Source organism: Indicator indicator, chromosome 27, assembly GCF_027791375.1.
Source record: "Indicator indicator isolate 239-I01 chromosome 27, UM_Iind_1.1, whole genome shotgun sequence".
NCBI lineage: Eukaryota > Metazoa > Chordata > Aves > Piciformes > Indicatoridae > Indicator > Indicator indicator.
Window position 1 is genome coordinate 7,317,319 of NC_072036.1, and position 16,687 is coordinate 7,334,005.

The 16,687-nt window shown below is 43.2% G+C and overlaps 1 protein-coding gene across 1 annotated transcript; it reads right to left on the bottom strand.

Moving 5' to 3' along the window:
- Positions 1-325: 325 nt before the first annotated feature.
- NUS1 (NUS1 dehydrodolichyl diphosphate synthase subunit) lies at positions 326-14,518 on the bottom strand. Its single transcript, XM_054393132.1, has 5 exons — positions 14,119-14,518; positions 7,585-7,707; positions 5,250-5,402; positions 1,229-1,328; positions 326-532 (listed from the first exon to the last, which is right to left on the bottom strand). The coding sequence occupies exons 1-5, from the start codon at positions 14,516-14,518 to the stop codon at positions 442-444; spliced, it is 867 nt and encodes a 288-aa protein (XP_054249107.1). The 3' UTR covers positions 326-441.
- Between the last annotated feature and the right edge of the window lie 2,169 nt (positions 14,519-16,687).

Sequence of the window (16,687 nt, forward strand, 5' to 3'; positions counted from 1 at the left end):
GACCCCTCTGGAATTCACATTATATAGTAAACATCTGAATATAGCTCTGAAATGCCTGGACCACAAACAACTAAGAAAAACTGGCATGAGTTATTCCTTAGACTTAAGGACCTTCAGGGCACGAAGCTCCTATTTATGTTGTCCCAGAGGTTTCATAAGAATTAATTCTTGCATGTTTTGTTCACCTGGACACACAAGTGAGGGTAATTCAGCTTTGAAGAGCTTTGCTTGCAGTAACTGTTTCATAAAAGAAATCTGAATTTCCCCCTCCCCATAGATTCTCACGCATTCACACAGACTCTCTAGAAAGGTAAGACACTTTATTGAATTTGTTGATAAATTAAGAAAGAACTATGAACCAGACTTATGGGTCACAGGTGCTTGTAAACAGACATCAATTCCTTCCCACAGAAAACCTGACTCCATGTGCTCAGCCAGAAGTCACTTTCCCCAGCGTTGCTCACAGGCTGCATAGTGATGGAGGGCAGAGAAAAAGTCTTCATAGCTGATGTTCAGGTGGGAAGGCAAAGAACTGAGAAAGCAAGTTAAAAAAGTTTAAATCAGCTTTTATAAACATCACATGATTGGTATGGCCAGTTAGGAACTTCACTACTTAAAGCTATTCTGAGTAACTTTGCAAAGTTGCTCTCACTGTTATTGTCACTCAGCCTTAGTAACTAAACTAACTGTTAATACCTTGTGTCCCTCTAAACCAAAGCTTATGCATTAGAGCTCAGAGAGCACCTCAGACCAGTGAGGAAGCTGGAGAAGCACAGGCCTACCCAGACACTGACATGCCCTATAAATGCTCTCAGGCTCAATACAGCAACTCTATTCAGGTCAGTTATAACCCAAGTTGGAAAGTACTCTAGGGGCACGATCATTTCACATGATCCTGATCATCTTAGATCCTTTAGTTTTCCTGTTAGAAACCTGTGAGCCACTCAAAACTCACATAATGAGCTCCAACAGAACTGAGATCAGACCATGGACTAGATGGGGGCAGAAGTTGTTCCTTAAACCTGAAGGGTAAAGCCTGCTGCTGCCTAACTGTAGCTGAAGCAGCAGCAAGGAATGTTTGGCAGGCTTCATTCAACCATTTTTAAATATCCCCAGATCTGTCCCCAAGCACCTTTGTTTAAACAGATCTCTTCACAGGGCTATTTCTATAAGGCAGGTCACAAAGACATTATTCCAACTCATTTCACAGTATTTACAGGCAACTCACATGATCTCTGTCAGTCTGATGTGCCATGGAAGGAATCCTAACGTGCTGTCCACAGGACCAAACTTCAAGACTAAATCAGGATCAGGAAATCCATTTGTACCTGTAAGAACAAGTCAAAGCAGCTTTTATTAAAATCACCAGAAGATGTTTTAATTCTGAAACCTAAAGGATCTGCTTTTTTATGAAATGCATGTTTTTTAAATGAAGTGATACACCTGAGGACAAGTTAACAATTAAAAGCCTATGAGGCCAGGCTGGCCTTGCACCACCTGACCCAGGACCAACTAAGCAGCAGCTCAGGCAGCCCACACAGGCCCAGTCAGACTGCTGGTTTATGGCAGGCAACTTTCAAAGGCTCAGTAAGGAAGTGAGCTTCTATCATTGTGAATAACAGCAAACCTTAACACTGCTGTTTAGACTGACTTGTCCTAGCTATGACTTGGCAAACTTGATCTTAGTAGCATAGAACATGCTGTGCTCTGACCCATACCTACTATAGTCCTAACTCAACTATGTGGAGCTGCAGCTGAGTACAGTAAGAGGACTATTAACAAAAATATTCAAACACACACTTGTGGAGATTGCACTGAAGAAGAACTTGGTATCACAGACCACACAGGGTGCTGTTAAAAAGCCCTGTCAGATGAATTGTCTCATTATAGAGCTAGATAATTTTAACAACTTTCTATGAACCTTCAGACAAACTGTTGCAGGTGACAGCTTTTTGGTGAGATCAGTGAGAAACATCATGGGGATATTGCCCTGCTCTAAAAATGGACAATATGACCCTCCCCTGGGCTGGGTAACACTGAAGGACTTCACCAGTGAAGATCCATACCTTAAAACCCCAGTCACTGTCACTCCACTAGTGAGAGAATCCTACTGATCTTCTGAGGTTGAAGACAATGAGCAGTCAAATGACACTGTCTCCCTTCCATGCACTTCTGCCATGCCTGAGCTGCTCCAGGCTGAAACTGGCAGACAGGCAATGAGCTTAGAATTAGCAGTCTTAGTCCAGCTTTCCAGGGAAGCAATTAGAGGAACACATGAAAACCAGTACAGTACCCAAAGGCAGCCAAACAGGTAAGCTGTTCTTCATGCACCTACCTAGCTTATCTGAAAAGCATTCCAGCAGTCATAACCCTCCTTTGCTACAATGCTGCAATTAGAGATTATGGCATGCTATTTCTTGTTACCCCTTCCATCATCCACTAATTCTACATGTTAACTGAAGGAGTACACTGGATAATGCCTGCCTTTAAGAGAAAGTTTACTACTGCTATTTGCTCTGAATTTCAGGTGTTATTTCTCCATTCTTTTCTCACTTGTTTACAAAACAAAACCCAAAGCAGTCAAGAGCCTTTTAAAAGTTCAGATTTAGTTGTAGAGGAACCTTGGGAATAACAGAATAGGAAACTAAGGTCCTATCAGACTTCACTCTACTCAGGTTTTTAAACTGAAGCTGGAAATAAGAGTTCACATCTTCCCTCCCCAACGAATTATTGTAACAGTAATCCTTTTACCAGAGGTAAAGAAGCTGTTTTCACAAGCATGTGCATTTCTGTAGTATTTAGGTATGAGTGTCTTGTGCCATAGTCCAAATCTTATCTCCAAGTTAAGGGGAAAAAAAAAATGACAAAGCCAAAGCCACTTGTGTTGAGAAGCTAGTACGTTAGTATGAGAGAGCTTTGCAGGGCAGCAGTGAATACTTAGAAGTGGGGACTCTGGAGGAAGTGGACAGCTTTACTCATCAGCTGATTCAGTAGCTGAGTACTCCTCAGCTGGCCAGTTCAGCAGCAGCATCTTCAGCACTGGAATGGCTTTTCAAACAGGGAAAGACCATCAGAGAGCCCAGTTAATGCTAATATTTCCTTCTGGTTCCTATCTGAAGGAAAACGAAAACGTACAGTGTAGTATTACTGTCAGAACAGCCTATGCAAAACACTACTGCACCCATTCCTCTACCAAAACACATCAATACTACAGACACTTTACATGTGGAGGATCCCTGAGAGCTGCTAGCACCCTTCAAGTTTAGTATACATTAGATAGAAGCATTTGGGAGTACATTCAAAGAGACCAAAAGACTTAAATAGGACAGGATATCCTGTCAAGGGACAGCAATCTAGCAACATCTATTCCAGGTCAGCAGCTCTGCGAGGAGAGCAAGAAGGAATTTGTAGGGCTGACAGCACTACCTTTTCCTTCTCCATGTAGATTTTGTAGGGCAACTTGAACAGCCCTCATTAATAGTCAACACTTTTCCTGGGAAAGCAGATGGCAAGTAGAGATAACATTATAATGCAGCTGGTATCTACTCTTCTAAAACCAAAACTGGTTAGCTGAGGCATTGCTCAGAAGAAAGTATTCTTACACTGAAGAAAACTCCAGCTGTAAGAATTAGAGCATGAAGGGATTAAGAACAAGAAAAGCTATATGACAAGCCAGAGCCATACCATTTCAGGACTAGACTGCATCCTAAGTAAGAACAGAAAGTTTAAAAACTGTATTATCAATTATTTAAATCAAAATGCAAAACCCCAGAAACGTATAGAAGTCACTATGACCACAAACCCTAAAAATACAGCTACCCAAGGACTGCTTTCCAGAACTCAGTCAACTTAGATCAGTAACTCACAGGTGTTTACACTCAATACCTTTTCATTAAGGATGCACAGAAACTGTATTTGCCTGCAACTTAGTACTTTCATAAGCTGCTGCTAAGTCTTCACCTCCAACTGTCCTAAACTTTAAAGCCAAACAAATTAATAGTGACTAATTACAAATACTATCCTTGCTTATTAGCCAGAGATTAAGCAAACCATTCAAGTCTTGACAGATAAAAAGTCTGAGATTTCTTTCTGTGCTCAGCACAACTTGAACAATAGATCTGCTCAGTTTAGGATTAGACCCTGTACTTTTAACAGATTCAGACACTTAAGTGCACAGACAGAAGATCTCACTCGTTTGTGGAGCTCCAGTTAAGCATCACTGGCCAAAATACACACATAAGTATCGACTTTTACCAGTTCTTCACAAAGAGCAGCTGTTTTAAAGAAGCCATTTCCTTAAATTGCCTTTGAGGTATAACAGGACAGATGTCCAGGTGACCGCTTCAGGTTTAATAATTCTGTTCGTGAGAAGCTATCATGCAGCAGGCTGACAACAGGGCATAGAATTCAGTTTGAAATTCAGAATAGGGATAGAATTCAGTTTGAAATTACAATCAAAGTGTCCCAACTGCCAGCAGTCAGTCTGCAGAACAATTCAGCTGACCATCCAATTAAAAAAACCACTCTTAAGTCCAGTTAATGGGAGCCATAAAGTGCCTGCAGACATCCAAGGTGAAGTGCGTAAGATGAAACCTGAATGCTGTCAAGCTCATTACTGCTGCAGTTAACATGCATGGTTCACCTAGGAAAGCTGAGCAACTGTTCCAGCTCCACTGGTGAAGGGGAGGCTTGCTTTAACTACTTCTCCCAGATGTGAGACTAGGGCAGCCCTGCCCTTTTCATGGCTACTGCATATAGCGGTGCACCTTAGTGCAGAGTCAGCAATCCATGACAATTAGTAATGAAGATAAGACAGCGTGGGTTATACAGCAGCAGATCAACAAGTGTTCCATCACTTGTACTCAGGGTGCTAGCTAGGCAGCAGTAACAGCTTGAAACACTAACTAGAGCTGGAGAAGACCATGACCAGGTTTGCAGCATGCTAACTTGCAAGAAATTAAGTCTGGTTTCAGGGTTTTCAAAAAGTTCATCACAGAACATTACACAGAGGCTGTAAGCTCTGAAAAGCTGAGTCTCCAACTTAGCTTAAGGTTTCCCTTTTCTCCTTAAATAAGTTCAAATGGGAATAAACCAACAAGAAATTTTTAGCAGAGGTCTGATAGCAATAATCACAGCTTACCCTGAGAGACTAAGCATCAAGACATATGCATTCTAAGCAATATACTAGAAACCAAACCCATGAGAATATTCTTCCCCTCCCTTCTCCTCAGAGACCATGTAATACTTACTACTTAATAAGTTGTCTAACACATTCACATCCAGGTCTGTATATCTTCTTTGCTGCTGTGCTACTAACTGACAAAAGTTCTGAGCAGCTTTTACTATGTCTGCTTTTCCATCTTCTGGAGACAGCACCTTCAATGTAGATTGGCAATTTAAAACTGAAAGTACAAAACACAGTTTAAAAGCAACAGAAATATAGCTGGCTTGAAAGTGCTTTAGATATTCATAGGATACAACTAACTTGTAGTTTAATTGGCATATTACACAATTAGTCCCACCTCATCCATCTGTTACACAGGTGGGTAACAGGTTTTTGGATTTGCTGTATTACTAAATACAAGTTTAAGGCTACTATTTTGAGGAGTCTTGTGCAAAGTGGTTTAATTAATGTCAGTCTTTAAACAGTCATCCAGGGTGTTTGCTTTGGTTCTGTCAGGCATAGCAGTGAGAGGCAGGTGCCCAGAGAGTAACATGGTGGGGGAAAAAGCAATGCAGAAAGATGCAGCTCAGGAAAGAAAATCTGTAACTCCTATCCTGAAAGAGGAAGGTGGTTTAACAGCTACAGGGGACATCCATGTGACAATGATTAAGCTGGGGCCCTCCCTGAGTAAGATCAGAGGATTTTTCAGGAGCACTTCAACACTGATGCAAGAGTTGCAGTATTAGCAAGATTGCTACACAAGCTAGGAAGGAGATAATCATATCAAAATTCAGCCATTAATCTGTAATTGTGTCTGTGACTTAAGAGGACATTTCACAACAATACTATTGTCTGCACCATTATGCAGTAAGGCTCTTCTCACAGGAGACTACATGACTTGCACCTTCAGTTAGTTGTGGTAAGGTACCCAAGAGGCAAACTTACTACTGAAGCTGAAAGCTACAGATTATGTACTAAACCCAGCCTGCAGTGCCTGAGTTACACACTTGTATGGACACAGGCTTCACTTTCTTATAACCAGACACTTCAAAATAGTGTTTCCTCAAACTGCAGAACCTGATTGCAAAGGACCACAGAATACGGTCAGGAGAGTCATAAGAACACCTGAAAAAATCCTAGGCTATCCAAAGCCATCACAATGGAAGTAACTGTTCCTTGATACTGACTTGTGTATGTCCTGTGTTAAAGGCTATTTCTCTAACATTATTCCTAAGTGGAAGACATGTCATTTTGCTTCTCAGACATGACAAACTACAGTTTAATATTACAAACTGGGGAGATGTCAGCTTGTTCAAGTGTCTGATCTGACCATGGAGCCTTTTAAATAAGAAAAAAAAAAATCTAAAGAGAACAGAGTACCTCTGCTTTCTATAATTTCCAGAAAAAAGGGTTCCTGAGACTGAAATGTACCTTCCTTTCCATCAGCAAGTCTGAGCAGACTTTCAGTATCTATTTGGTCTGGACATGAATGACTTGGGTGTTTCCACTTCAATGCCAGAACCTTAAAGTTGCTTATACTGCAAGTTTATGCTACAGCATTGGACTTTATACTGGAAAACTGGCACAAAAGATACCATCATCCTATCAGCTCTTGTAGAGGACACAACTCAGTAACATTTTAAATGCAGGTTGAAGTGCAGTCTTCTCTCAAGTCTTTGAGCTATGTAATATGATTGCCTTAAAACATAAGTTAGTTTTTGATTGTGATTTTTATGAGGCCTATTTAAATACTAAGTTGTAGTTAGAACTGTAGGTATCAATCTATCCCTCCACAGCTTTAGCAAGTACACTCTTGCTATTTACTACAATTTGAACAGCTTCTAGCATGTGTTAGTCAGCATACCTACAGGTAGTAAACCTTGCAACACATTACTGTTTTATACTTCTACATGCAAAAGCTGCTATCAGAGCATTTTATTTTTAACTTATACCCTTTACACCTTCCTGGTGTCATATATCACCATGGCAACCATCAGTTTCATTCTTGGCTTCTTCCTCCCCACTCTGAGGTATAAATTTGGAAAGATGGCAGCATCCACACCATTAACTTGACATCAGTTCCCTTATACTTCCTTCAGAGCTGTTTCAACTCTCTCAAAGGAATTCATCCCAGAGCAGTGGAGCTACGCTGACATATTAAAGGAGTCATGGCACAAGAGTCATGCTAAAGGGAAGATCAGACTGCCCAGTAATGGTCACTATGGGAAGGAGAAAGCAACACCTTACTATTAACAGCAAATATGCACAGCACAAGTTTAATACCAGCCCAGGAAGGTTGCATGTGTCCTGATACTCAGTACAAGGTCATTGTACACAGGAATGTGTATAGTAAAAGCAGAGTTATGATTTATATACAGCTACTTAGCCATACCAGGACCCCCCCTCACATTTCATCTTACCTTCATCAGCTTTGTCTCGATTTGCAAAGTCCACATTGTACTTGGAGCAATCTACTCCTAAGAGTTCTTGCTGCTGTTTTAAAATTTCATCCATCAATCTTGAATTATTCCTCTTGAAAATACCTTAAAAAAAAAAAAAGTTGTGTTGTCAGCCAACTCCTATTAAGAGTGCTACAAAACAAATCTGACACAAGGCAGGATGAAAAACAACCAGGTAGTCAGCACTGGTTTCAAACTGGAGTTCACAAGTAAGATCAGAATCCAAAGCAAATGCTCCTGCACATGACTCATTGCAGTGACCTTGGAAACAACTCTCATGTGCTTTACATCCTCTTTCACTCAGCCTGATTTTGATTTTAAGATGCATAAGGGACAGTTTATGACTTACTTCATTGGACTTAGCAAGCTAGCAATAGTTTGAGACAGCAATATCCTACCAGCACAGGACCACCAAGTTTCAGACTCATCTTCACCATCCATGTTGCTGTGGATTTGCAGTTTAAATCTGCTCCCATGTACTGCCTCTAAGGCTGCAGGCCAATAAATCTAGACAACACAGAGCAAGAGCCAGAAGACAAGAATCTATCAGGCCATAGCAACTGATGCCATGGCCAATGCCCTGGATTTCTTAATGACAGGATTTCACAAGCTGTATATTCCAAGAAGTCAGTGCAGTCCCCAAGAGCTTTTTATACTTACACATCAATGGTAATTTGGAGTGCAGGAAACAAAAAAAAAAATGCTCAAACATACTTGAGCTCCTGTTCTAAAATAAATTCTAGCTCTTGAGAGACACAGCACAACTATTCCTAATTAAAAGCCACAGTGTTCTGTCTCAGTGCACAAGAGACTCTCAATGTATATGTCCTGCCAGAGGCAATGTAGATGGGCCACTTTCACCTTTGACTAAGAATTACTTCACCAGGCTGTGGCTCAGAGAAACACTCCCCCCTCCCTTACAGAACCTCTAAATGCCTTTTGCCTATAGAGGAGGTGCACTCTTCTATAAACTTTGAAAACACATCCAAGTTAATGCTGGAGGGTGCTGCTGCTAATCTACACATGATAGTGCCCAAGAGTGCATGAGTAGATCAACTCACTAATGGAATTCAAGTGTTAATAGGCAGCAAGACTTAAATCTGGATCTAATCATCTCTTCCAGTTTTTGTTCAGTCTTCCACATAAGTTGAAAGCAAGTCCACAATGATTTTAACAATATAGAAAGTTAATGTTTGACAAGAGATCTAATAAATTTTAGCAAGCCAACAGCTGGTTCCTGTTAATTGGGGAAAATTTCAGCCCTACTACTGTTTCTAATATGGAACAAACACATGAAACTGTCACTATTATTCCTCATTAGCAAACTTGTTTTCAAAAACCAAGAAGTGTTGCTCAGTCAAAACTCTGCAGTCTGTGCAAATGTGCATACTGAAGTAAATTAAGTGGTTTAGGAATTATGCATATTTAAGCACTACAGTTCGCAAAGCAAAAAGGGCATAAAACTTCAGGGGGTTTTCAGGCATTGGCTTGGGATTTGGGGATTTTATTCGGTTTTAGGGTTTTTTGGACTCTCAAAACGTGTGAGCTGTCTGTAGAGATAATTGTTTACAACACACACTGCAGACATGCTGCTGATCACCAGTCCCACTAGACTAAGGCTAAGACATCAGGCTTGACTGTTCCAAGAGCCTAGAAAAGATACAATCCAAAGTTGAAAGTGGGTGAAGCCACTTAAGTTTCACCTACATTAAAGCCACTCAAGCTAGTGTTAGGCTAGTGTTCAAGCTAGAACTTAAAACTTCACAGGCAGTTCCTCCCACAGTTGCCCTTGGAGGAACATTCTGTACAAGCACTCATCAGCAATCAAGAGAAGAGATACTACTTTATTATCTACATCCACAAGGAGATTACCTTCATCTTTTATTAAAAGTGGTCTGACAACTCTTCCCAACTCAACAAAACAATTGTTGAGCCTTAAGTTTCTCTGCAGATGCCATGTGATACAGGTATCTCACAAGTGTTCAGTGAGACAGCACCACAATGCATTTATCTCCTCCAGTGAACACACTCAGTGTTTTGACAGATTCATCAGCTAAAATACCAAGTAATTTGGAAGAGACTAAAAGCCTATGTTCAGGGCTAATGAAATAATTTATTTTGCTTACTGCAGCATTTCATCATTTCAAAGAGTGTTAATAGAAAGCCTGCCAGAATTAGAGCAGGGTACTGGAAAACTAAGCCCAGGTGAAGAGTTCTCAATACATCATACTCTGGGCTTTAAGAAACCTTCAACCTGAAGCAGCTACTCAGGGGCCCAAAGTACTCAAATGCCAAGATTCAGCAAGCTCCTAGAAAGCCCTCTAGAATTGTCCCTTTCAGGAAAGCTTCATTGAAGGACAGAAGTAACATTCAGGAAAGCTTTGGGTGGCAAAGTAACAGAAGAACATTTAAGTATATAGCACCAGCCAAATGTTTCTGCTCTCCAGAAGATACTTCAACTGCTACTATATAATTGCACAATGGCTGCCAGCATGGCTGGATTTCTACCACATAATAGGATTGGCAATAGAGAAGTCTAGAGAAGTAAATCCTTGCTCAAAAGCCTAACATTCTTGTCTATCTGGATTTAACCACCAAGGTGTGCTCAGCAGCATTAAGTTTATTATGGCTTTGTTCTGCTACATATCAATGAAAATTAGGAGAATGAAAAGGGCCCCCACATACCAGAGGTAGAAGAAGCATGCCCACTGTAGGCCTCCAAGCCTTCTGGGGAGGGAGGGGAAAAAAAAGTCACAGTTGTGAGCACTGCAACTCAGAGCACCATGTATTTGTTACAGTACAAGACAGTTACTTGCATTATGGTCTTCCTGCAGTCTGCAAAGACTTTTACCCCACTCTTCTGGCATACTGATCTTGATGGATTCAGAGAAGACAGCCAAGTACCTGATTATGTTCCACAAGTAATAGCCAACACATTGGATTCTGTAATTGCCCATGAGAATCAGCACTATTCCAACCAAGTTGCCCTTGCATTTACTGGTGCAGCTGCTCTAACAGTGTCAGCCAGGATGCAGCTACTTATTTTGACACCAAAGAATACAGAAACAACCTTCTATTCAGTACTTTGGTTAAAGAGACAGAAATTCACTGCTACAAACAAACAGCTTATCTGGCACTTCTTCATTAAAGAACTTCATGCTTCTGTCTCTTCCTACAGAAGGGGCAGTTAAGGACACATTAATTCAGGCCATCTACAAAAAGCTGACAGAAAACACAACCATGGACGACCGCTCTTGCAATCAGCTTCTTGATGCAATCAGAAGAATCTCAGTACTACAAATAAAAAAATGAAGTGAAAAACACACTAAAGTATACCTCACTATATCTAACAGATTCAGAGCACTTCTGTTTCCTACTAAACCACTGCTAGCATCAGTGGGAACAACATCTCTTTGATAAGCAAATAGTTGGTACATTTGTGTCAACATAGGAACTTACTGAAGCAACTCAGCAAATAAAAAAATAAGTCTCATCACCTGAGAAGATGAAAACAAGTGCACAGCTTAATTAAGGCTCACCCTCCGATAGCAATACAAGTAAGCTGGCTATTTGCTTTCACTGTACTGCTGTTACTGCTGAGGTTCCAGACATCACCATCACTCCGAATAGGATTTAGCAACATCCTACTTAACAATGAGTCTCTGGGAACGCTGTGTACTCAATCCAGACACTGTAAGGAGCTTAGCAACAAAGGAAAGACTACTCTCTGCTACTACCACAAGTAAGCACACTCAAGTTGTATGAATGACTTCTTGCTCACTCTCCAAAACCAGTTTAGGCTTAGTTGACAAGATGCTGTGCAAAAAGCAACTGGGGCTGCTATCCCAGAGAACCCACTGAACACCCATGAAGAGCATGCATGTGTAATGACAGGCAAGTCACTTCAGTGGCCTTTGCTAGTCTTTTTAGAGTTGATTTACATTTTCTTTAAAATGTTTTACTTGCTCTGTGTTGTCTTGCCTTCTGCAATCATGTTCCAACAAACTGGAATTCGAGCTAGCAATTAAAACCAGGATGTCCTGGTATGAAAGGACTAACAGAATAATGACCTACTGAAAACAGTTATGGCTAGAGTCACAAGATCTTGGCTATATTTTCAGATTTCAAAGGTCTTCAACAAGACCTCTTAACATGCAGCTTCAACATGGATTTAACAATAGAAGGCAAGAGCAGCAAACAATCTCCAAGATATTTTTTTGTGAATCTCTAACAAAGACAATTATTCTGCAAGATTATCTCAGCTACACTGCTCTTCAGAGGACATAGCCTTGTCATTTCTGGTCATCATATTTACAACCTGGTAACAGCCAGTCTTAGATCTGACTGAATCTCAGTATGTGCTGGAAAAGCCAAAGTAGCTTCTCCACAATGAAGGCATCAAACCCTACAACAGCACTGGCTTCTCCCTGTGAGAGAGGATCTCAAACCATGTCTACCTAAAGCATCAGCTGATGCCTTCTCCTTCCTCAGTGTTGAATGGTTGCATAGTGACCAAGAAAATCAAGAAACATGTCTCTTAGCTGGATCTGCTCCTTAGTTCAGTTCTCATGCACATAATTTGTGCAGCACAATGCACAAAACTAAAAAGGAACTAAGCATACATAGCATATTAAGCAATACTGCAGATAGCTTATTTGAGGCTTGACAGAAATCAGATCCTGTACAGTAAAATATCTCTTTAGGTTGAGGGAAACTCTCACTCTTGCTTGATACTAATGTTTGCTGCTCTGCAGCATCTAACCTGGTTGAATGCTTTCCAAGTTGAGAGTAAAAAAGAATATCAACACAAAAATTACTTTTCTGAAGGTGCTGTCCTTTCTCTGTGCCCTTGAGCTGTTATGCAAGCATTTCATATCATTCCTTGACTTCCAAATGAGGAAGTGTTCTCCCACTGAAACACAACCAAGTTCCACAACAGCCCTGCACAGATGGCCAGTTTAAACTGCTAAGTGACTGGTATTAAGCCCAGGGACTTAAAAAGAGCTTACAGAATTTAGTGAAAGTCAAGGCATTTGAGTCTTGTATCACACATGAAATATTAGACAGAAAACAGAACTATTAATGGCAGTGGGTTTAGAAAAAAATAAAACTAAAAAAAAAAATCACAAATGCCTATGCTTAGGGAAAAGCCTGGATACCTCAAATGCTATTGCACACTTGACAATAGACTCCATGTAGTTACAGAGGATATACTATTGAGTTTTCCCCTGAAAGACTGTTAGAAGACAACTATTACATCCTGTACCTCTGACCTGGCATAAATCTCAAGTGTTACAGAACCACAGTGTGATTCAGAATCACACTGAGATCCTGTACCGCTGACCTGGCAGAAATCTAAAGAGTTGAATTTGTATGACAGATCTAGATAGCCATCAAAAGTTGCTCAACAACTTAAACAGTAAAACACTGGTCTCCTACAATCTCACCACTGATAGCATGAGGAAAGCTGTCTCAAGCATGAAGCTTTCTCGTTTGGACAGAGCAGCAGCAGAGCACAGTCCAGCTCATGTACTATTAGCCCTTCTGAGTTGATAGCTTGTCTAGTCTCAGTTAGAGATCATCTCTCAACAGCTGAGGGGAAAGCTTCACTTAATATCTTGAACATGGCTGGTTTCATCTCTTCAGTAGGAAAGCACAGGTATGTGGAACATAAGATTAGTACCATGATTATTACACCAAGGGTAAAATCCAAGCTCTGTAGAATTATCTCTTAAGATACTCAACGACATAGAACCAATGTATGTGGAAGAGTAAGAGTTCAGTCTCACACCCAAGACCCAGCAATGAATAAAGTCATAGTGGATACAAAAAAACTCCAAAGTTTGCACAAGCACTGGCAGAGAGTTAATTCAAATGTCAAGTAGCACCACCCCTTATACCAGATGCAGGCCATGCAAGGAGTTTGGAACACGGATAGCACACAGGTTAACTACTTTTCCGTCCTACCTCTTTGAAAGAGGAAGTGTATGGAAATTGGTGGCTAGTTTCATTCACCCACTTCTGGAAATTCAGACATAACTCCTAAGAGCAGGCAGCCTAAAGCCCTTCCGCACCACCAGCCATGGCTCTGACGTCAGCCGTTCCTACCAGCCCCGGGGTCGGGACAAGGCTATAGAAAGGCCCCACCACCTTCCCCTGTGCCAATGAACAGGTAGGACCGGGTCACCCCGTCACAGGAGCCAGGGCAGGAGGGCACTTGGGACCTTCACCAGGCTTACCAAGGCCTGGCGCTCTGCAGAGGCTAAGTGGCTCCAAGGGAAGGTAAGGGAGCAGCCAACAGCGAGGCTGGCACCCGGCTCGGGAAGACCCCGGCAGAGAAAAGCCTCCCACCAGCGCCAGTGGCACAGCGGGTCCGGGCGGCGCCGGCTGCCAGAAGGAGCTGCCCAGGGCGGCCACCGCCCGCACCGGGACTCGGGGCAACTCCGCGCCCCACCTCGTGCCTCCGCCGCTCGCCCCCCTTCCCTCCCCGCTTACCATTATGGTCGTAGACGCTGACATAAGAGATGCCCACTGCCATGCACCACACCACCAGACTGGCCATGTCCGCGTAGCTCGGCTCCTCCTCGGTCACCACCAGCCCCATGTGCACCGGCAGCTTCTGCAGGGTCCGCCCGTCCAAGCGCCACCGCTGCCGTACTTGCGCCGCAGCCACGGGCCGCCGCCGCCGCGCCGCTCCCACCTTGCGGAAGGCGAAAGCAGCGGGCGCCAGGAGGGCGCAGGAGGCGGCGGCGGAGGCTGCGCGGCGCCAGAGCCAGGCGCGGGGCCCGGCGACGGCGCGGTCGCGCAGGCAGGCGAACAGCGCGCGCTGCACGCACAGCAGGGCGCGCAGCAAGGCGTGCAGCGCGCGCCACGCCAGCCCACCCGCCCCGCTCATGGGGTGAGCGCGCGGTGCGGGGCGGCGACGCCGCCGCTGCCGCCAACCGACAGGAGCGCGCGGGGCAGTGGTGCAAGAGCCGCGGTGCGGAACGGGCTAGGTGAGTGCCTCAACCGCAGCGCGCTACCCGCCTCGTCGTCATTGCCGCCATCCCTTCACTGAGTCCGCATCTCCCGCCCGGCAATCACCGCAAGCGCAGCCATCTTCCTGCTGCCCCTCCTGATCTTTTACCTCTCACCCAGCCACATGCAAGGCGACGATTGGCCGCCAGGCAGGTTGTCGTCACTTCCGGCCGCGGAGAGCGAATGACGTGGCCCGGAGGGACGGGGAAGGGTGGGGCGAAGTGCGAAGCGGGGATGTGACTGGCACGGGGCGTGCCCGATCCTCGCCCCTCGGGTGGGCGGGTCTCAGGGCGGGGCCGCGCCCCCTGGCGGTAGTCGCTGGTGGTGACTCAGTCCGTGGCTGGGCGGGAAAGGCGGGGCGGTAGCGGCAGTAGGGGACGTGGATCATCGCTAGTCCCTGCTCTTCATTTCTTCTCGACCGGGCGGCAAGGCTGCCCAACGTTCCGACTGCTTCAGCGACTCATCTTAAGAGACTCTCCCTGTGTCTAACCCCGTGCCTTGCTTTCCTTGGCGCCGGTGTTTGAGATGAGAGGAAATCCGAACACCAGAGAGGCATCCAGGCCTCACGAGGTGTTTTCATCGAACAGTGTTTCACCCTCGAAGCGTGCTGCGCATGCTGACTATGCGGCTGTGCAGCGCCGGCTTGAGAGCGGCGGCAGCGCGGTTCCCACAAACCCCCTGCGGTGGCCAAGGCAGAGGGGCTTCAGGGGTGCATGGCCCCTTTTGCATTTTCCCACGAAACCTGGCGTTCCCAGATTTTTGCTGCCCTGACTTGGAAGTGCCCACAGATCTGAAGACAGAATCCACTGCAGGCAAAAGACAGCAACAGGCTAACAAGCTAGCTCTGTGCCCTTAAACGGATGGGTGGGCTGGAATGACACAGGAAGGTATTTAAAGTGCTCTATCAAACGAATCCACCAATGTAACATCGAATTAAAAATTCTGTATCACAAAAATATTTTTTTTTGCTAGGAAAATAACTACTTCACAGACCATTTTGCATTAGACAGCAAAAATAACTCAGTCAAACCGTGAGGAAGGCTTGTGGTGTTCCAGAAATACCTAAATCTTTAGTTACCAAAAAATTTGGAGAGCTGGTGATAAAGCTCAAATGTGAATTAAAATTAACTTAGATCTTTCTATTCAGGTTGTGTAGCTCCATGTGTTGAAGGAAACCCAAGTGTCAACTGCATTTGCATAGGCGACATAAACAAATAGCTGCACTGACACCTAACAAAACAGCCTCTGTGATGTGAGTGATTGCTCAGTTACCGAATGCCAGCTGAAGATAAAGAATAACAGAAACTGTTTGGTTTGAAAAGTGATTTGCTGGTGCTATTACTCCTCAGTCATCAGCTGAGATTTATGAACTGCCAGGAAACCCCTTAGGTTACTGTTTGTAAGACACTGGTTTTACTAATCCAATTTTGTTTAGTTTTCAAGCACTTTGGGAACTGGTTGATAAAATTTGTACATACATCAGAGTTTATTCCTATACCATTAAGTCCTTTTTTTTTACTTTGCAAGCAGAAGTCTGTGAGGCTCCTGCCAGTGAGTGAGACACTTGCAGTGTGTACTCCCACATGAAGACCATCTAACCCAGTATGCACACAGCACCTTGAGCAATCTTGTAGTCAATTCATCTACCAAAATAAACTTTTCAAAAAATTTTGTCTTACCCTAAAATTTGCCAGACATAGAGATCCATTTCTTGAGAACCTCCCTTCTTCTATTTACAACAATAGAAATAGGTCAAGTTAATCCCAGTGTTTTCATTCCTTAGTAGTAATTAATTTTGGAACCTAGTATTAAATCTCATTAACCAGAACACTGATTCTTCTGTTGCATTTGCTGTTTTGCCTGGAGCTCAGATAAATTAGTCTAATTTAAAATAATCTAAAATAAATGAAAGAGGCAAACATTTTGATCAAAATTAAATTCATTTCTCAAAAGTAAGAATCTCTGAAATATCCTGGGAAATTACATACATCAGGGTAAGTCTCCATCTCAAACTGCAGACCTGTGAGTTTAAATCTATTGAATGCCA

Bases quoted from the DNA above. Each gene is read 5' to 3' on its own strand.
- NUS1 (XM_054393132.1), bottom strand. From the start codon at position 14,518: ATGAGCGGGGCGGGTGGGCTGGCGTGGCGCGCGCTGCACGCCTTGCTG. The intron at 5,403-7,584 runs GTAAGATGAAAT...TTGTACTTTCAG, and splicing joins TCGAGACAAAGCTGATGAAG to TTTTAAATTGCCAATCTACA. The intron at 1,329-5,249 runs GTAAGTATTACA...TTGTTCTTACAG, and splicing joins GTTAGACAACTTATTAAGTA to GTACAAATGGATTTCCTGAT.